The 25,036-nt window shown below is 37.9% G+C and overlaps 1 protein-coding gene and 1 long non-coding RNA gene across 4 annotated transcripts; both read right to left on the bottom strand.

The window, feature by feature from the left end:
* Positions 1-2,224: 2,224 nt before the first annotated feature.
* LOC109036915 (uncharacterized) lies at positions 2,225-24,443 on the bottom strand. Of its 3 annotated transcripts, XR_011900688.1 has the most exons (3): positions 8,109-9,309; positions 2,512-3,969; positions 2,225-2,417 (listed from the first exon to the last, which is right to left on the bottom strand). XR_011900688.1 is itself a non-coding variant. In XM_072305466.1 (2 exons), exons 1-2 carry the CDS (start codon positions 23,977-23,979, stop codon positions 3,535-3,537), a joined length of 438 nt encoding a protein of 145 aa, XP_072161567.1. In that variant the 5' UTR covers positions 23,980-24,443; the 3' UTR covers positions 2,225-3,534. The 3 variants fall into 3 exon arrangements, 2 of the variants coding, with proteins under 2 accessions (XP_072161567.1, XP_018906880.2); XM_072305466.1 differs by lacking the exon at positions 8,109-9,309 and adding an exon at positions 23,977-24,443 and having other exon boundaries at positions 2,225-3,969; XM_019051335.2 differs by having other exon boundaries at positions 2,225-3,969.
* LOC109036922 (uncharacterized) lies at positions 22,278-23,969 on the bottom strand. The gene is made up of 2 exons (XR_002009414.2): positions 23,787-23,969; positions 22,278-23,241 (listed from the first exon to the last, which is right to left on the bottom strand). It is a non-coding gene; the product is annotated as an uncharacterized lncRNA (long non-coding RNA).
* Positions 24,444-25,036: the final 593 nt, after the last annotated feature.

Raw genomic sequence — 25,036 nt, 5'->3', positions numbered from 1 at the left:
GGTGCAAGAACGACGTATAAGCGGGCCTATAAACGTAAGAGCCTATAAGGTGCTAGTAACCCTCTTCTTTACTCACTATCGACATTCGTTCATTTTGCGTTAATCATGCGTGAATAAAATGAGTTATACTATTTATTGCCACCAAAATAACTGTTTGGCGTAGTAATGGCCTATAGACCGCTTTTTAAAATGAATATATTAGAGCGTAAACCCAAAATGTATCGCAAAATCTACCCGGCATTCTTCAATAGAAGAGTTAGGTCACCCAAAAACACCAAAACAGGGTACCGGCATAGAAAAGTCTACGCAGTACATCAAAAACAAAACTTTAAATGCGTTTTTCTCAAAAGGTGGTTTCAAGTCACAGGCTGTTCTTGGTGCGGTGTCCTCAATTGTACTTTAATCAATGCGGTCGGAAAAAAACCCATAAGATCTTTTTGGTGCCGAAAAAGTACTTGATTTTAGTATTTATCAATTTGAGAGTTCCGTTTGATAAACCGATCGGAGATACCGCCCGAGCTGCGTAACACTCTGTTATCTAATCGATCGATCTAAAATTCTACATCCTGGCTCCTCTCTAATACCGAGGTTTAGGCCTTTTGCCTACTTGTTTAAACAATATTTTTCGAGAAAATGTCAATTTTCCCCTGCCCTAAAAACGCCCTAAAAACGCAGCCTGAGGGCTAGCAGCCCCCCCCCCGCCCCTCGAAAATTCTCTATGCGAAATATGGAAAAGTACTGTAAACCCCAGGTGACTGGCGCATCGAACATTAGCGCCCAAATGAAGAAGTGCGTTGCACATAATATCATCGCTTGTGGGGTATGTAAATGCATTATTCAATCTAAAACTGACTGCTATAGCAATACTTGTACGTCAATTAGAATCAATAGATTGTCTACCGATTTCTACCATTTTCTTCTACCATTTCGACATCCCAAGGCAGCGAAAATTCTCAATTTCAACTTTCAGCGTCTCGCGGAAGTAGCCATCTCAATGTCACACTGATAAACGAGCGCAGGCACGAAGAGATCAATCCAGAAAAACCAAGGACAGCGGCAACACCCCACCCCTCCCACCCTCTGAAACTATTAGCATAAGCTTAAGAATGTCTAACGATGATAATTCTACATTGTCCCCCTGCAACCCTAACAACGATATCGCAGAGTTCTTCAAAGAACAAATTAAGGCCCTTGTAGAAAGTAATAATTCCTTCCTCAAAAAATCGAAGAGCTCATCATGCTCCAAAATTAGCAGCTTAACATCAGCTGCAGCAGCTCAATCAGTTGCAACATACTCAAAAATGACAGCAACAACGGTAGCCAGAAACGAGGGAGATTTCAAAACAATACTCACAAGGACCGCGAAAAATAAATCAAAGAATTAAGAACCGGGAAAAGATTAAGAAATTGTTAAAACCGCAAAGAGATGATATGGAAAATAAAGAAGAAATAGATTCTAAGAAAGTCTTAAAGATAATTAGACAGAGGGTTCCGGAGAGCAGGCTTAGGGATAAAAAAAGCAGAATCCTCAAAAATCAACTGCTCAGACAGGGCTCGGTTATCATGGTTTCAGGACATTAAGTCAACGCTTTTTTGTCCGCGCACCTGTTTTGTCTTGGAGTTCACGTCCACACGTAAAAGAGGCAACTGAGACTTGGTCCGAGCGTTATACAATGTCAGTTCATATGTAAAATTATGTTGACAATATTGAAATGAGAAAATTGAGAGAGAAGGAGGTGTTGTTAAGCTAACTCATTTTTTAAAGGAAATATTACTTTCTTCTTTTGATTCATCATTTCAAATTGTCATCAGTGAATATTTGGTTTCAAATGTATCCTTGAAATTTTCGATGTAAAATATACTTTATACATACCCTTGTTTTAATGAAAATATTACTTCATTTCAAAAACATTTACGTATTTAAAACATGGCAAATATTTGTGAAACATTTTCAAAGCGACGGCATCAATATTAATATAAATGGGCCGTAGTGCCGTAGTTGTGTGGAAAGAAACCATATAAAAATGAATAAGAGAGGGGAAAAAACCAAGAAGCACGCAATCTTTGCTTTTAACCCATTTTTACATTCATCTTTTAGAGTCAAATACATCCAATTTTGAGCGCTTGGTTGCGCGTGCACCACGCTGTAGCACAGTAAAAGCACTAAATATAAAAGAAAAAATATAAATGCTTGGGAGATCATTAAATTTGACACGGAACCACCTTAATATTTACAGAACACACATTATATTTTCTTTTAATACATATACATTTAAATGAGAATAATTCATGCAGAATGTACATACATTTCAAAATAATGAGTTGAAAATCGCTAACTTCGCGAGTGAAAATATTAGAGCCAAATAAAGAGTGGAGCGTCGCGCGGCGTGCTGTCAGCGCGACACGCGCACTGGCGCCTACAAACCTAACAGGAATACTTCCCGCATTGCGCAATGCTTGAAGTATCCCTGTTAGGTTCGTAGGCGCCAATACGCGTGTCGCGCTGGTCGCCCTAGCCCGCAGCGCCACGCTGCGTCGTGCCGCGGCGCTTCAAGCAACTATTTCGCAACGGAGGTGTTGCACAGTATCATACAGAATTGAAGGTCCTCACTATCTTCATATCGTCACATTCCCACCAAAGTATCATAAGCGCCATGCGAAATTTCAAACTTTCCTCCGCCATTTTATAATATTACAGAGAAATTATTGGTTGAATGCGTTTGAGAATTTTGCCGAATAATATTGGCAGCACAAAGACAATTTGGTGATATTTTCGGGCAGCTTCATTGAACAATGGACTACTAGACAAGGTACGAATTTCAGCATTCTGATACATGTTTCCTCATCAAAATTTCACGTAAAACACGATGTGAACAACGAAAATTACCAAAATCAGCTCCTTTTGAGGATATTTAATGATTATTGGTGCGTGAATTGAAACCACCCGCTTATGAAAACTCAATGCTCTACGTGATTCACATCGCGCGCTAAACGTTATCATGAACGTCTCTGCGATAAAAAAATCTGGCAACGTCAATTTTGACGCTTCGGCTCAGCTACAGCAAATTACTTATAGTTTGAAAAACACATGGTGGGAAATGAACATTGCTCGATTCAGAAGCTTGTTGAAACCGTTGTAGTGCGCGATTTGACTCACGTAGAGCTTTGAGTTTCTAGTGAGCGGGCAGTTAATATTCCTCGTAACCAATGTGAAATAAAAACGTTAATATCTTCGTTAGGAGTTAGTTTCAGTAATTTTCGTTGCGCGAAACGTATTCTACGTGACATTCTGGTTAAGAAACTAGTATCAGATTGCTTAAATTCGTACCATGTCTAGCGGTCCATTGCTCTGTAAAAATATAAAATGGCGGCGGAAATTTTGAAACGTTGCATGGCACGTGTGATACTGTGGCCAAAAGGTGACTGTATCCCGACATGCCCGTTACCATGTCAAGTACTCTAGACAAGACCTTTACTAGGTCCTAGCCCTGGGTTTGAAATATATTTTCAGTGCAGATTCCTCCATTTCCATGTTTAAAGATGAGGGGGAATTGTGAACTTAGTCCCTTTTGGTGGTGGGGAGAACCTCCCTTTGAGTATCTTGACCCACGGGATCGTGTTCCCTCGGGCTTCTTGTTGACTGACCCATTCCTCTAGACCGCCCAAACACGCGGCTAGGGGCTGCGTCTCGTAGACGGAGGCGTCGACCATTTTACCCATCGGCCGTGCGAGGACCGTGCAGTTCCACGTGTCGCCTACTTTTCGGCAGTCCGAGTCCATAGCGTCCGGGCAGTTGTACCGCTGGTCCGCCGGCAAGGCGATGAACTTCTGGAACAGTTCCGCGCATTTGTGCTTCTGCCCGTCGAGGGGCGCTTTCGCTCCCGCCTCAAGGGTGCACGGATCGTATGCCCCAAGAACCTGGCGAAGTTCGGCCAGAGCAGGGCTTTCGGTTGCTCCTCCTGACTCCAACTATTGTAAAAAAGGAATGAATGCAGCGGTAGAAAAAATGAGAGTGGTGAGAAAACGAGCAAAAAGTACTAATTTGTAAGTATTAAAGAAGTAGGATTTGAAGGAGCACATATTGCATCTATGAAACTTGATTAAAGAAGAACTTAATCTTTATTAAAGAAGGGCTTAACTCATTCCTGAGTGAAACATTAAAACTTTCGTGCTTACTTTGAAGTTTTCCAGAAGCGAAGACCACTCACTGGAAAAAAAAAAAAAAAACACATTGGATCTAGAGTCCAGACTCTTGAAAGCATTGACTAGAAAAGGGACTCTTGATTCAAGCAGATTTAAGCTTAAATCAAAAGGAAATCCGCTCAAATTAAGAGGCTTGGTTCTTAATTTAAGCTTAAATATGATTGAATCAAGAGTATTTTTTTCTTGTCGATGTTTTTAAGATTCTGGACTCTAGATCCAATGTTTTTTGGCGCGTATACGTAGTATACCGCCTTTGCGATCGTTTCGAACCCTGCTCGATACAATAACCGAGTCTTTTAGTTCCTTACCGAAAAGTGACTACCGCGAACTTCTGAGATTTTCCAAAGCGTGTAAAAAGTTTATTTATCCATCAATAATTATGATTTAAAGTTGTTTCTCATTCTGGGGGTCGCTAGTTTATGTGCAGTGAATACCAAGAGTCTACGTTACTTGGTTTTTTTAAAAAAAGCCTAAGAATGCGACGCGCTGATTTAAAATATGCATATATAAGCAGAATCAAGCGAACTGATTCGAGGATGGCTGAGCAGGTCGGCACTCTCGGAATGAGAATTTAACTCCTCCGTTTTGTTCAAAACGTTGCTTTGACAGATCTGTAACCTCGGTTATACTTTTCAAAAGTTGGTACCTATTGAAGCATATGCTATGCTAAATGGTCTCCGTGGCGACCACTTTTTCTCTTCATCTTAACCTAATATATATGTAAAAAGAAGTCCTGCTTGTATGATTCTTCCAGTCATAATTTATCCTTAAAAAGGTATTATTAATAAAAATGTGTTGATTTATCTATAATATTGTTGACCTTTTTTCTGAGCTCAACAAAGTGGTGACCCCGACGTGATTCTTTTCTCAAAATCTAGAAAAGAACTAATCATACTGTTGTGTGATGTTATGAGTCTATCTCTGGTTATGGCTTTTGCTGATATCAGAGACTCAGTTGTTGGTTATGGCTTTTGCTAATACCACCTTGGATTTTGGTTATGGCTTTTGCTAATACCATGGATTTTGAACGGTTATGGCTTTTGCTGATACCGGATGGATCGTTTTAAAGGTTATGGCTTTTGCTGATACCTCGGATCCTTTGAGGATTTCACAGTGTTGATATCCTCTAGACTGGCCAGTCAAAACTTTTGTTGTTATGGCTTTTGCTGATACAACTATTGGCTGCACTGCATGCCTTTTTTCTTTTGTTGTTATGGCTTTTGCTGATACAACTATTGGCTGCACTGCATGCCTTTTGCCAAAATGACTATAGCATTTTGACTTTCACATACGTGCACTCACTAAATTGATTGGTATATTCAAAGAGTGGGTACATCGACCTGGTATATCAAGTTTCTGCGATTTTTTACGGCAAATCGGTAGATTTTCGGGATGTGGATTGCTTACTTTCAATTCATGAATGAATAAAGCATGGACATGGTTGAGCTTCTTTGCATGAAAAGACGTTTAAAATAACAAAATCAAGACATATTTAATACAATTGCATTTATATCGAGTCAATTTCTTTTCAATAACATAACGGTATTTATAATACCGGTAATTTGGGTATTTTAGCCCCAAAATACCTTTAAATCGACTTTATCTTCTCGGAGTTCCACAGAATTTTTCCTTTCTTCGCTTAAATTTTTTCGTAGCACTTTTCTTCAAGAATCTGATAAGATTTTGCTTGAGGTAGATCAAAAAACTTAAATTTGTTTGAATAGCTTTCTAGATTCACAATACACGGTCTCGTGAAGGTGCGTCGTTGACCTTGCAGTGTTGGATCGTGAATTCTCTTGTTGTGCTGCTTGCCTTTTTTGAAATCTCTGTAAATGAAAACTAAAGGGGTTGATATGTGCGAGTTAATGACGCGCCTTATCAACACATTGTGTTGGAGTTCACTGCTTGTTTTTCAGTGTTCTTCGGTTGGACCGCGTTCAGCAGAAAGGAACCAAGCCTCATCAGCTGTTGCCGAATTTAACTGGGCAATTCAATATGTTACATGGGAACATTTATGCGGATTCCCTAGAAAATTTTAAGGAATTTGCTTAGTAGTCGGCATGAAAATTCACTGAAATTTTCACCAAAATCCTCACAAACGTTTTCATGTATAAAATTAAATTGCCCGATAAAATTTGACAATAGCTGATGTGACTTGGTTCCTTTCTGCTTAACGCGGTCCAGTTGACCTAGCGGTCAGCGCGTCTGACACTGGACCAATAAGTCCCGGGTTCGAATCCCGGCGATGGCGACGAATTTTCAAGGAGCTAACAAGTGGATTTGCAAAAATAGACTCCACTCGGCCTTAATCCCTGAGAAGGAAGCCTGAAGTATGGGTGTGTACTAACCCTGACCCGATGCTCATTAAAGTTTGCGAAATCCTCAAATGGTGTATAAACTTCAAATAACTTTATCTAATTACTTCTGTTCTTTTTTATATTTTTCTTTTGGTGGAAGAGGCCTAAGCCTCGAGATTTGGCCGTTGGGGCGTTTACTTAGAAGAAACCGCGAGTCAATAGCAAATAGAGAATGGTCGTATTTCTGCCTAACGGAACTAAGTTCATCATGGCGTGAGACCTGTTACGCATTCATAATATATTAATCGGACGCCAAAAAAAAAAAAAAAAAATAAAATAAAATAAAATAAATTTATTTGTATAATTGTTATTTATTTTTTTCTAATGGCTCCTCTTAATTTCATTTTTACATTTCTCTTTTTATTACATTTATCCAGGAAACATTTTTGGAACTATGAATGAGGCTAGCAGGGACAAGTAAGATGGAATGACAAAGAACGTAAATATAAAAATGTTTTTATTAAAAAATAGCGTTTAACCACTACGTTAAGAACTAGAGTTACAAGAAATTATTTCAATTGTTGTTGACCACTCCGTAAGACCGTAAGAGGTGGTTGTACAAGTTCTTAAACTAATAATAATAATACTTTTTTTTCAAAAAAAAAAAAAAAAAAAAAAAAAAAAGGTTTTGCAACGGTAAGTCTTTGTAATCCCTTACAAAGGGTCTATTGCCAAAGTTATATGGAACCACTTAACGAATGTATTTTTACTAATTTTCTTATTTTTCCAGTAGAATTTCATGTATTGAGATAAGAGCCAACATCCACGAAAGAGTTTTGGCCCAATGGCTCACCAATCTGGGACACAAAGTTGATTATTTTCTTAAACCAAACGTCAGTTATGATCAGGTGATGAATTTCGTCAGTCCTGATGCAACCTCAATCTTAGATGAAGAAACAAACAACACTTGGAACCTCATCTCTAACAAAGAAATTAAGTCAGAAATCCAACAGAAAAGTTCTGTTTTAGTGGCATGGGGATATTTTAAAAGTTATGTTAGGAAAGTTATCTTTGATTTGATGTGTAAGCTGCAGGGAGTATAAGGTGGCAAGAAATTCTGACAGCTAAAAATTAGCATTAGGTATGAAATGAAAAAAAAAAACAATTTTTTAATAATTAAAAAATTAGAGTAATCAAACTTCATTATTTGTTTATTGTAGTATATTTGCTCGAAAAACACCTTTAAGAGGGTACCTTTGAAGTGGATCGCATTTAGCAAAAAGGAACCAGCGCAGTTCAAGTTTTTTTTTTTTAAAAATCGTGCAACTTCTTATTTTCTTTTAAAGATACTCAATATATGTTCGATATAAAATTTGCACAATTATTTTCCTTTAAAATTAGGAACTTTTTGGTGGGTAGCAGAAACTACGATATTTGCTATTCTGTGAGATTTTTTAGGTAATTTTGAAGAAAAAAATGTTTACAACACTGTAATCATGCTAATTACTTTTTGTTAAATGCGATCCAAATGTTCTGCAATTAGCTGCGAGGCACCGCCAAAATAGTTTAAGGTTGGAACACATGCTACTTTAATTGTCACTTGCTTACCTGAGGTATAACGAAAGTACAAATTACTGAAAATATCAGCGCTTTGAATGAATCAAACGGCATGAAAATCATTACTTAGACAAATGAGTTTTGGGAAAAATGCAATTCAGAAATGTAAAACCGACATGAAACTTAAGTCCATATGACTGTATGGTATAAGACACAAAACCTTATTATTTTGAAAAATTAATATGTACAAAATTTCAATAAAGAGTGGTTCAACTGAAAAATATTTAACACCTCGTAGGTCGAAAAAGTGCGTAAACCCAAATCTAGCAATGTTTCAGTTTTCATTCAAAACTTTACGAGGTCATAAAGAATGAAATTCGCGAAAAAGTCGATAAGACTCTGAATAAATCATTGAGAAGTAGCGTGTCTCGAGGACTTACGACAGGGATGTGTACGTCTTGAGACTTTTTCTTTTTGGCTGAATATGCCGACTGTGAAAATACATTTAGATTAATTTGTGATTACACGTGTGGACTTCATATTTCTGGTGCTTATTTTATCGATAATGATTTACCTATTTCGTTCATCAATTTGATAACATGTCTCCTAAATTGAGCTCGCGCGTTCAATTTTTGATGACGTGCATGATTCGGTATTCCTTCGAAGTAAGCATTGTTTAGTTTGTTTCTCTATCAAAATTGTTTTGTTAAGCCCGCCACGCATTTGTCACACTTTATTGCGATGGCCAAGAGCCCAATCACTAGATATGTGTATTTGAATCCCATCGAATCCTTGGTCTTTTTGCCGCCGTTTTCGTGGCGGGAACGTATTTGAATTTTTGCATCATGAAAATAATTTTTGAGAGCATTTAGATTGCTAGTAAGATTGTTTTTTAATCATTGCAGTTGGAAAAAGTCCATTTGATCTTTTTCTGTGCCAAAAAAGTTCTTTAATTTTAGTACTTAGTCAACCCAAATGCCTCCACATGCTGTTCACTAACCGCAAAGTTGGCTATCTACCGGTGACGATAGGCGGTAATCCGGTGCCGTTCACGGATAACGCGCCTTATCTAGGGGTAAGGGGTAACCCTAGATACCAAACTACGATGGAAACATCACGTCAAAAAGAAACGTCAACAACTGAACATCAAATACAGAAAAATGTACTGGCTTTTGGGGAGGACCTCGGCCCTCTCCACAGGCAACAAAGTTTTGCTATACAAACAAGTGCTGCGCCCGGTCTGGATGTATGCATGTGAGCTATGGGGATGCACCCGAAAATCTAACCGGTATCTTGTGGAGGCTTTCCAAAGCAAGGTACTACGGCAGATAGCCGGGGCCCCATGGTTCGTTACTAATGAGAAAATTAGAGAGGAGTTGGAAGTAGAATCTGTGAAAGAAGTGATTGAGAGAGCGGCTGTGCGCCATCACATGAGACTGGGCGCGCACCCTAACCCGCTAGCTCAACAGGCATTCAGCGACGACCCCAGCAGGAGGCTGCGTAGGGTAAAGCCCTATGACTTGGCCACAGGGGTGTTGTATTAAATCAGTTACCATGGTCTACGAGTGAACAGATTGGCCCAGATATTCCGGACCACATTTCACCAAAAACTGCTGTTTGTCAAACCGCCGTCAACACCTACCAAGCGGCGAGTAGGCCTTCGGCCATGCTCGGCAATCTTCGTAGCCAATCAGGTTGCCGCTCGCCGCCCGTAATCTCGAAGAAGGTTCGGCTCCTACAACACCCTACACTTTTCGAATTTTGGATTTATTTTGGCATTCGGCCTGATTCTCTTTTCCTCTTTTCCGTAATTAATAACAATAAAAAATTCATTTAATCATTACTTAGCGGCACCTTGTCCAATTTGTGCCTAGCGCCTCTACAACTTTGCAAATTTGGACGTTACCTTTTGAACATTTCATCCCTTCCCTTTGAAATTACTTTGAATAAGTACACTTCACATATCACACGGGACTTTTATCTGCATATTTACTTGGCTTTATTCGCAAAGGATCTTTTAAGAAGTAAATTCTTTCGATAACTTATTGGGGATGGTCAAGTCACCAATTAGAGCCCGTCATTCCATGCCATTATTATTACAGGACTAGGTTTCTTACCTATAATTTGATGGGCACCGTGAGAATAATAGATAACCGCGTATTTGATCCGTGCCTTAAAAAATGAACTGTTGGTGGCAGAACCATCTTGGTGATGTTCATTAGGAATTTTAGACTTTATTCTATTTTTTCAGCAGATGAACCTTACATGGTAACTTGTGAAGTTTTGCCTCATTTTCCTTGAGTTCTACTTAGTTTGATGCCAAAAAACAAGAAAATTCATGGAGAAACGTGCCTTAAAGGTGATAGTTCCCCCTCATACTTACTATCAGAGTTCCAACGGAAAAAATCTTGTTGTCATAGGTAAATACGGTTTCCATTGCTTCTTCAGCTGTTAATAGACAACTATGCGGGTTTGCTGGAGAATTTGGTGACTGCTAGGATTGTTAATTAGTATCTCCGAAGCCTGGTTGTTATAGCTTAACTTAAAGCATTGGCTTCAACGCATCGCAAAACCAGAACCTTGGAGAGACCAGTGAACATCCATGAGAAAGTGAGTGAGGAGCAAGGTACCTAGCATTGTACATCCGTCTGGTTTTCACAACTACCGTTCCTAGGGATTTAGGATTCAGATTCGCACATCAACCAGTAAGCTTTTCTCCCAATCATCTTGATATAGAGGCAGCTATGCAAGGCGCAGCCAGGTAGTCCAATGCTCAAGCCACTTAATCAACACAAATATTATCCTAACTTACAACAAAATGACTTGTTTCTTCTGTAACAGTGTGTGGTATCCGTCAAGTTGGTAGTATGTATTGCTAGGGAGATTTGCCCTAGTAGGTCGTGAAGCCTGGTTGGGCACTTGTTAGCTTATCAATAAAATGTGATCTTCTTCTTAGACCAGTGTCTCCCTTTTTCACCTTTCCCTTCAAAGGCATCTTCTGCGATATTATACAATGGAACCGGAAAATGTTACTTTGAATGCGCGAGAAACTTCTTTGGTCGAGATGAAGAAACGTAAATGAAGAAATGAGTCCGGAACATCTCGACCAGGTACAGGCCGCTTTGTTTACATTAGGAGTCTGGAGTATCTCGCCGCAATTTCACTTGAAATCACCATGAACAGATCAACGGGGTAACTGATATTTGATTTTACGAAAGGGATAAATGTTAGACGCGGACGAAAGTTCTATTGTCGAGGTGAAGAAACGCTAACGCTGAGAAATTGAGTCTGGAACATCTCGAGGAAGTCCGCTCTGGGTACGCTTTGTTTATGTCCGGACTATGTCGCCGTTCGTTTGTTTACATTAGGAGCGAGTTTGACACCGATGACAGACTTCGGTTTTTGATGAGAATTTGGTCTGGAATATCTGGGCCAAACGCAAAAACCATGGTCTACCTTAAACAGAACACTTAGGTGAGTTTCCACTTTGCAGTAGGAGTCCATGATACCGATGGCTCCTTCTGCAAAGACATTAGATATTAAGTATTTAATTTACTCGCATTTGCAACTTGTTGCATCTGCTTCTTCTTATATTGTATGTATGCCTGTATGAATGATGAAAATAATGTATAGAATTGTATTTAGAAGCGTAGGTTAAGGTATGAATGTCATTTATTAACAAAATCTTGTTACATTAGTCATAAGATTAGCTGTAAGCTTAAATTAACAATTATGTAATTAATGCCCCGCAAGGGGCAGTGGTACAATTTTAATTTAATAAAAAAAAATTTAGTATTTATTAATTTGAGAGTGCCGTTCGATGAACAGATTAGAGATATCGCCCGAGCTGTATAACAGCCTGTTAGCTAATCGATCTATCTGCATCCTGTGCTCCTCTCTACTGTCCAAGAGTATAGGCCTTTTTCCTACTTGTTAAAACGCCAATATTCGAGAAAATGTAAATTTTCAACCTTAAAAACTCAGCCTGGGGGCTAACACCAACCCGAAAGCTTTCTGTACGAACTATGACAAAGACTGTAAACCCCAAATGACTGGTGCATCATCGTACATTAGCGCCATAATGAAGAAGTGCCTGGCACATAATATCATAGCTTGTGGGATATGTAAATGCATTTCACTCTAAAACTGACTGCTTTAACGATGTTTTAATAGACTGTCTGCCGGAGTTGCGTTCTGATAACTTCCGAGTGATACACTCCGGCTTAATTATATAACCGATTCGTGATGTGCTTCAAAGGCACGTATGCAAAGTGAATTTTAGGTTATGCGCTAAAAATCATCACAAATGTGATTATCTTAGCTATTTAGGCTGGGGCCCGGCCGCCAGCAGTAAATACAGAGTGTCCCAAAAGTCCGTGCTCCTAATTAATCCTACTACTATGAGATATTTAGATAAGGAGCTTCACTCTCTATCTAAATTGCGCTCATTAAATTTTTTGATAAACTTATCGATTTGATCTGTGGGCTTGGAAGGAGCCTCAGCTCAGCGAGAACAAGGACTCTGGTCGAGAGCCTCGGCTCGACCACATCTCTCTCTCTCTTGATTTCTGGACTCTTGGACACTAACGACTTTTGGAACATGGAACCCCTGGACATCTCGGTGAATCGTCGAAAGACCCTTCTTATTCTTTTGATAGTTTGTCATATTAGACGTTTTCAAATTTCTTTTTCAAAATTCGTAATTCTTCACTTTTTTCAAAATTCGTAACTTTTCAAATTTTCTCAAAATTTTTTAAGTAATAAACCTTGTAAAACGCCAATATTCTTGTGTTATTCAATTTGAAAGAAATCCCGATCGTGATACCCGTAAAAAGCATGAATGTTTAAATTTTTTAAATTTTTATTTTCAATCAGTTTTCTAATTCTGCTCTCCCACTGCATTTCAGCAGGTATAATTGTCCAAATACTTGGATTTTCACTTTAAGGGTGAATTTCAGAGTATTTCGTCAATTATATCTTACAACCGCTCCTCCAGTGATAATACTTGATTCCATGTAAGAGTATAAGTCGTGAAATTATAAAATTACGCCTTATATGGAATCGGGTTTATCTCTGAAGGAAGGATGACCTTTTCCCTTATAGGGGTGGCCATCACAAGTGGTGCCGAAACCCTCCTTTTGAACCATAGATTTTTCTCTTTTAATTAAATTGTTTCGCATCTTCACAAGTGGTGCCGAAACCTCGGTCTTCAATTTGTTTTCTTGAAGAACCTTTAATTTTTCTTTTTAATTACAGCTATTTGAATTTTATTTCAATGCTATTTTTGTTTAACATGCTTTAATTTTTCACTTAAAACACGATCGAAGGGATTTAAAGGCGTTCTAATTTTGAAATATGACAATTAGAATTTCATTCTGAATTTTTGTTTCTTTGATTTTTGATTTGCGATTAATCTTTTATTTCATTATTGTTAACTTGTCAGTGATTCAGTGCCCACACAGGAATTTTTTTTTCTTTTTGTTGAGTGTTTAAACTTTTTTTAATTAAATTTTTAAACCACTACAGTTTGTGGGCATTGCTGTGTCTCTGGGCAGCCATTGCAACATCCACGAGGTGTAGTTTAACAACTTTTTTTTTGACTAAAATTATATGCGTCGATTTTTTTTTATTGTTGTGTGCTCATGATTTCGTGTAAATTTAAGTTCTTCTCAAACTTCTACTCCTTCTCACAGTCGAAATCCAAGTAATTCTACAAATCCTTTTAGCTATTTAGGCTGGGGCCCGGCCGCCAGCAGTAAATACAGAGTGTCCCAAAAGTCCGTGCTACTAATTAATCCTACTACTATTAATTACTATATCATGGGGAAACCACCTTCCATTTAACACAGCTATTATCAGGACATGGTTGCTTCAATTCTTACCTTCATCGCATGAAGATCTCAAAAACGGATGCCTGCCCTCATTGTCCATCGGCCGTAGACACCCCTGAACATGCGCTCTTCGCCTGCTCTTATTACACACCTGAACGCTCGCGCTTGGAACATCAGATCGGTGATCTGTTCCTGACTTCAAATTTGTTGGAAAACCTTTTAAGCTCTAAAGACAACTGGATGGTCGTGTGTAAATACGTAAAAAACGTCATGGAAAGCAGGAAAAAGACCCTAGAAGCTGCTAATGCTATACCTGGCGGCATTTCCGGCAGCCACTCAATAGATTAATTAACCTTTTGTAGACCCTTTCTTATTTGTTTTATTTTTTTCTCTAGTGACTTTTATTTATTTTTCCTCTTTTGATGTAATTTTTAATTCTGTTAAAAATTGTTGCATGGCAAATAAACAAACAAAAAAACTATTAATTACTACTCATTTAATTGTAAATCCAAGAAAAGGGGTACATCCAGCGATCCTCAAACCATAGATAAATACTTGAACCTTTTTCTTAAAATTTGCATGGTTAAATCTAAATTGATTAATAGAGAAAATCTCATGTTTAGCTAATTTATGGTAACCCTAACAACGATACTGCAGAGTTCTTCAGGAAACAAATTAAGGCCCTTGTAGAAAGTAATAATTCCTTCCTCAAAAAAATCGAAGAGCTCATGCTCCAAAATGAGCAGCAAGCTGAGCAACTGGAAAACATGAAAAACCAAATTTCGGATGAGGTTTCTCTGTTTCTTACATAGAGGTCATACAGATCAATATGTTCTGTCTCCTGGACCTCTCTCTCCTTCCAAAGGTCTCTGCCCCCTTCCTTTGCTGACGACATACCCTCGGTGGATACTCACAGCTTGCCCTCTTTATCTACGTCTTAGCTGTAATTTTGGAAAACAATCAACTGGATCAATCACGGATCTATGATAATCCCCCTTCGAATAGACAGAGAAACGATACCTCCACTAGAACGTTAAATCGCTTCTCTACCCTCAATTGGCTCGCATGCTCATGTGATAACAAACGCGCTTTATGTGATAACCGCCTTCGTTGACTCTGACATAATTTTTGAACCCGTTAATTTTATATATATATATATATATATATATATATATATATATATATATATATATAAAATTATTAAGGGATCCAAATATGGCAAGAAGGAATGAAACTGAAGAAAAATGTTAAAACTATTAGACAAACATTAAGACCTCTTAAATTATCACTCTGCAGCGGGTATCGGACATGTTCCGATTTTGCTTGAAACAAAAGCAAATTGGAACACGGTTTATAAAATAAGATTAGCATTAGGAACTAGGAATGAAGTAACTAATGGTAGAATACCAATCCCCACCCTCACCTCCACCGACGTAGTGGCCACGGCCGGTTCCGGTACCATAAGAACTACTTAAGACGAGTATACTTAGATTTTATTAATTGATTAATAAATTAATTAATTTCTTGTTACTTTTAGTGTCTTCACAAATATGTCAACCTTCATATTGAATTATGCTTATATTATATTGTATTTCTTATGAAGAATAATTTAAAAAAAAGCTGTAATCTTAAGTATTCTTCGTATTTAGTTAGTGGGCTAAGTTGACATCTTTGTTATCTCTTTAATGTATTCAATGTTATTTTAATGTTTTATCTTCGTAATTCACGTTTGAATGCCCCTGTGTGCTAATCACTATACGCGAATAAATAATAAAGAAAGAGTCACATGAAAATTGGACGTCCTCGACATGATAACTCCCGTTTTGCTACATCGACTCCTTTGTTTACTTTGCGTTTAAGTCTCCGGCAATATCATTCTGTCTCCAACTTCAGACTCTATGAAAAGCCGGGTCTAATGTGTTTCGTCAAAATTGGGCAACCGCACGACATGATAACTTCCGTCTCGCCGCGTTGACTACTTTCTTTACTCCGCGTTGAAGTCCCCAGTAATGTTGATTTTGTCTCTGACTCCAGACTCCAGGTAAACTCGATCGCAAGAAAAGTTAAACTAACGTGAAAGATTCCTCCTCCAGCTTTCATCTTTGTGCGGGCGGAAAAATCGCCTTCGTGTTTCTGTCCAGATCGTTTTTAGCGCGCTTTAGCATAATCAATGTATCTGCGTCTTTTTTTTTTTTTTAATGTTTTAATGGCACGACACCGAAACGGATTGAATGAGAGTCCCAAAATTTAGACCAACAAGTATACTCTCAAAAACGTTCGCATCAATTTATCAAAACAGTCAGTCATTCGCTAGCTAAAATATCGTTATCGTATCGTTATTATCCGAAATCTCCACTTTTTTAAGTTATACGGAGCTCAGCTGATAAGTTGAAAATGTTCACTGTTACAAAAATCAACTGCTACGACATAAACTTTTTTAAAGTAGGAAAACATATTTTAAATGAAAACGAGATATTCGTTAACATTTTAATTGCTGAGACAGCTTTTGATAGTGTAAATTTCTCAAACAACTGAGAAAACTAGGTATGTTTCAGTTTATTTTCTTTTTATTTTTCGTTGCCGGAAGGAATTCCAACTTGCTAACCTCCTCCGACATGTGCACTGTGCGGAGGCCAGCACCCTGCCAACTATCTTGGTTGTAAAGCTAGGTAAGAAATTCAACAGAGAAAATTCCCCCTTCTAAGAAAAGGAGAAAAATCCCTCAACTCCAACGAAATTTTAACACTCTCCAATGGAAAGGGGTAACAATAGTCTGTTGATACCTAAATTCCGAAGATAAAGACCTTGAATGGGAAAAACCTTGATGAAATTGAGATAATCATCAAAACAAACCTAAACCAGAAGATGATTATAACTGGCGATTTTAATAGTAGGTCCTTTATATGGGGAGACATCGAAGCCAACCCCCGTGGCAAAATAGTAGAAGATTGGATGCTGTCCAACAATCTCCACTGCCTAAACGACAGCGAAAAATTTATCCCTACATTTGATGGCCACAGGGGCTCATCAGTGATTGACCTAACATTTGTAACTGAAGATATTTTGAACAAAGTCAATATCGAAATCCCAGGTAACGAAACTCTGAGTGATCACCGCCTTGTATTGATTTCTTATAATCAAAATAGGGGAAACAAAACCTTTACCAGTAAAGTAGAAGGGTGGTTCATAAATCCTGCGAAGTACAAAGATTTCTCACTAGAAACAAAAAAGATCCTCGAAGAAATCACCGATGATTTAACCCCAGACTTATGCAAAGATATCATTACTAGGGCGGCGGATAAAGTCTTTTTCGCAACCACACTAAACCTCTCAAAGTCAAGACAGTCTACTGGTGGAACTTTAAAATAAAAAAACTGTTCAAATCCGTTGACAGAAGTCGACATTAACAGAAAATGGAACGATAAATGGATCGAGGGAGGACTGCATTAAGACAAGGACAAATGGTTGCACAAACTACTCCCAACGTTACAACCCTGGATCGAACGTACCCACGGAGATGTCGACTTTTATCTGTCACAATTTTTCTCAGGACACGGTTCCTTCAATTCATGCCTTTATAGATTTAAACTTGTCCCCTCCCCGCTGTGCCCCCTATGTCTGTCTGTCCCAGATACGTCGGAACATACTTTCTTTGGCTGCACACATATGGAGGGAAACAAAAAAGAATTAGAATCTAAACTTGATACAGTAATCTCAACAATAATGTCATAGATGTCATGTTAAAATCTACGGAAAATTGGGACTTGATTAAGTCTTACATCACCAGGATTCTAAAGAATAAAACAAGTTGGTTTTTGCAATCGCTAGCGATAGCAATATTCGTCATGGGAACTTTTGCTTCTGGGATATGAAAATGTTAAGGTACAGTTCGTTTGTAGTATCTTCAGAATTGAAGGGGCTATGTAATTTTGTGTCGACATCTCTTTTTTAACATTTTTAATTTTTTTTCTTTGCATACAAGAAAGCTGTTATTTACCAATTATTTATTTCCGTTGGATTATGTATGGTTTTCGGAAGTTAACGCATTTAACTTTCAGTTTCGTTTTTTCGGCGTAAAGTATGATATTTTTACTCTACGCATATGCCCGAATACGCATCATAAGTGACCTATGTGCTTCCTAAGTTGCCATTTTTTTCATTCAAATAGATGAAACTGAAATGTTAAATGTGTACTACCTATACTACTTTCATGTCATTGCTTTATTTATTTATTTATTTACTTACTTTTTGAGTAGGTATAAATTGTTATTTTTTGCTGAATTTTGGAGAAAATATTGCTTCAAGAACGTAAAATGTAAATTAATTTTATTGAAAAAAGAAAATACCATCATTAATTTGGGCGAACAGAGAAAATATACATCAATATTTGGGTCAACATCTCCCTGATTATATAAAGGATGAATATATTAATATTTCTGTATCAAAAAACTTAGCTTTTGTCTTCAGAGATACAATGATTCTAGTCCCAGTCAATTTGTTTTATTGAAAAAACAAAAAAACAAAAAATAAATAAAAAAAAACAACTGAAATGTTAGACATACTATTTTCATGTCTTTCTATTTGTATCAATAGGTACTTTTCGCTTAACTTACGAACGTTGAATGCAAATTAACTTTATTGAAAAAAGAAAATAACGTCATTAATTTGGGGGAACATGTGGCTGATTATATGAAGGAGGTATATTCCAGTATTTATGTTTAACATATTAACTCACGAGAAAATTTTCGCACATTTATCATCTAGTATTAAGTATTTTTTGATCATTAGTCTAAAACATTCAATACAACCATTAAAAAGTAACACCCACCGTCGGGTATCGAACTCCCGATTGCCTAGTGCCCGCTCCTTTTCATAAAAATGTGGCGACTTAGTCAACCAGGCTATTTCGGCTCCGCGGTCGAGGGCGTAAAAATAGCCTACAAAAGACTCTGACGGTGGGCGGGGCTTATCACAAGAGTTGTTTTCGACGCTTTGTAGCTCCTGAGATATGAAAGAAATGAGCTAAGCGCCTCTCTCTGTGAGACATTGTTTACCTATGCTATCATGTGTCTCAAGGTTCATCTCATCATGCATTTGCTATCGCGGCAGTAAGCTGAGGCAATATTTCTGTATTCATGGATTAAATGAATCAATCGAGTTCTGATTTTGGCTCATATATCCGTAACGAGACCTCCAGAACAATTTTCCACCTTGTACGATGGTTATTATTTCTTTACTTCTATTTTTCGAATTTGAGGTGGGATAATGGCGGCTTCTCAAGAGCACCGAGGTACGCGATCTTTTGCACCAACGAACAGAAAACTGATGGCGAAAAATAACCAATCAGAACCTCCCAAAAAAAAGAATTTGCCTAAAAACGGAACTTCGTGGTTCTGCGCAGATTTACCATTCAGACACGACATCTCAAGGTGGAAAAAAACTCGCTGAAAGCGAATTTTAGCAATCAACACAACTTGACGTAGAGACATGATTGGCTAAAAAATACAACGGTTTTTGATATATCGGAAAATCAACCAAAAATCGGAGACTGGGCGAAACGCTCAAGGTCGCAGAGGTATAGGGAATCCCATAGCGAAAGCAACGGAACGATTCTAATATCATGGGGAACTCCGTTCCCATGACAATAGTCCTTAAGAACACCACAAATGCCAAACCCAATTCAACACACTGTGTTGCAGCCGGAGAAAAATCCCCCAACAGGGATGATTCCGGCATTATCCGGGCAGATATGCAGCCGTGAGTTTGGTTTAGTTGGTCGGCTCGACCTCGGTCCCCGATCTCCCTAGCCAGCTCCTGATCAGAGCAATTTTCCAAATTAAGAGCCTAAGCCAACATATGATACATATAGTTTAACCATCTATACGAACACCCGGCCAAAACCCACCCCATGTTGGGGTGGTAGTGCGAAACGGGTGGGAATCGAAACCCCCGACTTTGTCTCAAAACAGCCGGCGGAACAAGATGCTCAAATTTATTGTCATATCTTCGATAAGATTCGCCACTTTTTCTCCCGGAAGAACTACAAAAAAAAGCACCTTTTTTTCATCGGGAGCTTTGGACGAAACTCTTGATTTGTATAAATTTTCAAAGGAAAAACATGATGATCTGTCTTACCTTTTTGAATCGGCAACTTTTGTTGCATAACATCGTATTGTGATAACTCTTAAGGGATCTGTTGGGTGGGGACCCTGCTTCTGAACTTGTCGTTCACCCAAAAACGAGTGGTTTGGCCGATTACCCTAATTTGGAAGGTGAATTTTTTGAACAAATACTGTAGGTAGTGTCGATTTGGGCTTCTTTTCCTGAGTTACATGTTCCGTTTCGTTCCCTCACTTATTAGGCGTTGTAAAGTTTTTGTAACTTTTGCTGTGGCAATAAATATGAGCATCTTTTACAAAAGAACAGCGCAAAATATTGTTGCAGAAAATACAACAAACTTAAAGCGATCAGATCATTCTACTCAAATTTTTCCCAGTGATGCTAATCATTATTTTGGCGCAGTGAGATAGTAAACCATCTCCTGGAATACAGACACAAATACATATCTACATGACACTCGATTTAATGGGACAGCCCGAACGACTGTGCGATCTTCCACTCAAGAATAATGTTAATAATGAAATTTTATAACCTCAGTAGTTCGCAATTCAAATATAAAATGTCTATGACCTCGTCTTATACACGTATGAGGCCAGATTTATGTATAAATTGTTGACATGATTTGCAACTCAAGAAACCCCGCTTTAATTTTGCTTCAAAGTCTACTTCACAATTCCATACTTCTCATTCAAAAAATTCACTTTTTTATTTATGAACTGTGATTGTCTTCCAATTTTATACTATTTTTCATTATTAAAATTTAAGCATTCTTGTACTTCTCTTCTTGTTATTTCTTTTTTTGTTAAACAAGAAGAAAAAATAAGAAACTCTTTTCTTTTTCAGTAATTATTATATGCAGTACTCCTGTTGTGATGTTGACTCCAAAAAATCCATGTTTTCGCATTCAGACATGATCGAACTTATGCTGAGGATAGCACCTGTGGCACCCATCAAGACTTATGCAATCGAAACGGCTGAGAGGCTGGCAGGTTGCTACTACAAAGTCGTTAGGAGTCATAAAGACCTAGGAAACGAGGAGAGGTCAGCCTACGAGTGTTCCGGCATAATGATTCGTGGTATAAAATAATAGGTATAAAAGTTGATAGGCCTTCGGGCCGAGGTCTGTCTCCCTCGGTTCCACCTTGTCATTTTCAATTAATAAACGAAGCCCGGTCTTTGGGTTAAAAAGTAAAAAAAAAAAAAAAGTAAAAAATAAAAAAATAAAAAAAAAAATAAAATAATGGGCACGAACTTTACACTTGGAGCTTCAGCATATCGGTTTACAGTATCTACGATGCGACGCGCTATGTTCCGAACATCTACTACACCACGCATGCCCTTTCATCACTTAAAGATTTTATCTTTTATGTCGTCTTCACTAGCTTGTCGACATGCGCATTTACTGCGCTTTATGATTAAGTGACGTTAGTAGATTCACAATAGTAAACAATACAACGGAAACGTTGGAATGGACGTCGATACTCGGGCTTATTTTACTTCAGCCACCATAAATATTGCTGTTCCGACGGAAATCAAAATTTTTAGGTGGCTTGCTATTTTAGGTGGTAAAAAGTCTAATAAGTTTAGTCCCCTTGTTCTTCGATTTACAGGATTTTTATTTTTATTTACCATGGGCGGATTAACTGGAATTATTCTTGGTAATTCTCCTGTTGATGTTTGTTGATGTTATAGTTAGATAGTTCTGAGTTAATTAATAGTTTTAAAAATTCGTTTGGACAGATGGTAGTTAGTCAACGTAAGAATTGTTTATCTCCACACCACATAAAAAAATACGCTTCCTCCTTGGGCCATGCTATATGTGCTAAATTTCATCCCCCAAAGGAATAAAATACACTCGATTTTCAAACGTGTATCATTCTTATGTTTGGGTTGGCAACTGTGTGTCAAAGCTAAGCAGACCGTGCTCAGTGTCTTCTTGTGATTTTTGGTTGTTTTTGTATTTTTCGGGAGGCGTAAGTGGGGTTCGGGAAGAGAAAGTGCGTGAGAACTCGGGATGGATTCGCGTCTGCGGGATCCTTAGTGCCTCCTTGGATTGAAAAAAACCCTGTTATTCTGCGTGAGACAGGATTTTGTGACGATAGTGAGGGGTTAGTGTGATTGCGGAGTGCTAGTGTGTAAAGTCAAAAGTTGCTAGCGCTACGCAGATTTTATCAATTTTTTTCAAAACATGCTCGCACACTCTGCCCGAACAAATAGAGATCCCTATCTTTGAGACCTGCCTTAGCTATGGTCATACAAAAAACTACTGTAAATCTAAATTAATATGTATCATTTGCAACGAATTTCATCATAGTAAAGTAGATATGCTCTATCCCAGAATTAGCGACACAAAATAACGAAGTATGGAAACCAACGTGCCTCCACTGTAAAGAGGCACACTTCACAACCTGGAAAGGATGTAAAGTTTATAGAAAACTGCGAAATCAAAGGATTGAAAAATTTAAGAAAATTAGCGAAGAATGTAAAAATATGGCCATGGAGAGGCAGAGCTCCACAGATTCACGATAACGTGTAGGTAGGTGGTAGGTATACATATACAACTTCCAGCGGGGAACTTCAAAGTAGAGCGTAGAGAGAGAGAGATATTAGTTATAAAGCATTCTCCGTCATTTAAGACCGGACTTGTTAAGCTGCTTACGTATCCCACATTAGATGTTTCACAATTTCAAATATTTTCAGATAATAACTTCTGAAGGTCCCCTTTCGCCTCCCAATCGAAATGTCTGGATCCGCCCCTGCCTTACCCCGCAATCGGTGCAAAGAATTTTATCCTTCATTCTGAGGGATGGGCAAAAACAGTACCCGAGAGTCAGAATGGTCGCATTCTTATGAGATTATTGTTCGTTCAAACCGTATGAAAGTCATTTCCTTTTTCGGGGCGGACGCTCGGCGAATAGATCAATGGACAAAGCCTGTATCTTCTCGTAACCCTGAGATTCAGAAATAGTTGTGACCAACTTGAATATTCAGTCATCTCTTGATGATGACGTTGCGCTGGCCAAGATGATTGCTTTCTGTTGGGTGGTGAGGTCGATGATTGGTTAATCATCACCGTCAATCATTTGCTGCAGCATCCGATTTTCCTGTTTTATAATCCAGAGATGGTGAACTTCCGCTGTAAAAACGCGGGTGCTCTGTCGAAGCTAACTGACGATTTTCTTTTCCTTTTTTTGCATGGGTTTCGATCGACGGCTGCGTGATTCAAGTGAAACCTACGTGAAAAAGAGAAAAACATGCTTCGATGAGGCTCCAATAATATGGGTAGGACACCGCAGTGGCAAGCATATACATTGACTACATTTTGTAATTGAGAACTAATATTTCTGAATCGATTTTGAGACATCATTTGCACTATTCTGTCATGCTAAGGAAGAACGCCGTATGAGCTATCAGGCGTTGCCGAATTTCATTTGATAAAACACGAAATTCCTGGTAACCTGTAATTTTTTGGATAATTTTGTTCGCAATTTCACCTGAAGGTCCTGAAAATTTCAATGAAAAATATTCACTACTTTCCTTGAAAATGAACGTTTTATCGAAGGAAATTTTGCAGCTCTCGAATGTTCACACGGCGTTTTTCCATATTAGTTTCGTATTAGTTTCCATATAGAGATACATGCTTTTGATCATGAGCGAAAAATAGTGGTTCTTAATTGCACTTGTTGTCCGAATAAAAATAACTGTTAAGCTCTTCACGAGGGTCACCAGTCTTAGATGGTTGTTTATACGAAAATTTATTCGTAGTTAAGATACTTACGATTGTAGTATTTCAATTGTCAGAGGTCAGTCGCGACTCTCGCAAGTTAACAAAAATGCAGGCTGCTTACGTAAAATAATAATAATGGACATTCTGTTACATTATACTGCCCGATAATTCTGACGAAATTCAAGAGAAGAAACCAACTGTAAATCGGGTAAAACAATACAATAAGGAGAAAAAAATTTACCATAAAACGATTTGTTGAAATTCATGCATTTTGGAGTTTCGTTGACTCCGTCGATAATTAATTATATCATAAATCATATGAATAAAGTATAAAATCTAAAAATAACATTACGATGCACTTTCAACACGGAACACAATACGCACACGCGATATTTCATATTATTTTTCCTCGAGTATCATTCTTTAATTTTGTTTTTTTATTGGGGGGGGGGGGTCCTGCTGAACTTCTTTCTATCAGGAAACTTACAAAACTTTCGCCTCTTTTTCGATGTGCGCTGCTAAGTTGTTCAGACGAAACTGAACTCTAACTTCATCGATTTATTAAGGCTACCAAGGAAGGTCTAAACATTCGAGTTATTATCAATAATTATATCTTATCTCAGGGGGTATTCAATTGAGAAATTATGAGCCATTACTCAACAGTGACTTTTGATATAATCTTTATATCAAATCTTCACCATGATTAGATTATTCTCTCATAATTTTGTATGTATAGAACCATCATTGGAAGAGATACTCTTACAGCAAAGAGGAAATTGTAGGCAGGAAAGTAATTTTTGTCGAGCTGGGTGGAAACAATTAGAATTGAAGTCCACGGCGGAAATGTCTCTCAAGCCCTCCAAGGAACAAGTTATAATAAATTAGGAGCGGCTAATTTTATTTATATGCAGAAGTAAGATAAAAAGTTGGCCCTTAACCCCAAAATAACATCGGACTGATAAAATACAAGGAAAAACTCTCAATTAGTATCTTGGCAATGGTATAGGCATTCCCTTTTGGGATTCTGACTGTTAAATTACGTCCTAGGTATATGGATGTCCAACAGTGTGTTGAGAATTTTATTCAGAAAACAAGGTACATTTTTTCAAACTTGTTTGGCACATCGAGTCGTTTGAAGCTCATCAGGTAACTAGTAAGTAAGCCAACAGCATGACACATAGATGATGACTGTCGGTGCTCTAAAATTGTTCATAGGGAACTTTTGGGTCCTTCAAAGTAAAAGTTTCCATCCGTCACCGGTAGATTAATGTCTTGTCTCTTCTTGTCTTTGAGTCACATAT

Source organism: Bemisia tabaci, chromosome 10 (assembly GCF_918797505.1).
Source record: "Bemisia tabaci chromosome 10, PGI_BMITA_v3".
Taxonomy (NCBI): domain Eukaryota; kingdom Metazoa; phylum Arthropoda; class Insecta; order Hemiptera; family Aleyrodidae; genus Bemisia; species Bemisia tabaci.
Note: the sequence above shows the minus strand (reverse complement) of the source record. Positions and strands in the feature narration are given on the sequence as shown.

Bases quoted from the DNA above. Each gene is read 5' to 3' on its own strand.
- LOC109036915 (XM_019051335.2), bottom strand. From the start codon at position 8,180: ATGATTTTCATGCCGTTTGATTCATTCAAAGCGCTGATATTTTCAGTA. The intron at 3,970-8,108 runs GTAAGCAAGTGA...TTTTTACAATAG, and splicing joins GTACTTTCGTTATACCTCAG to TTGGAGTCAGGAGGAGCAAC.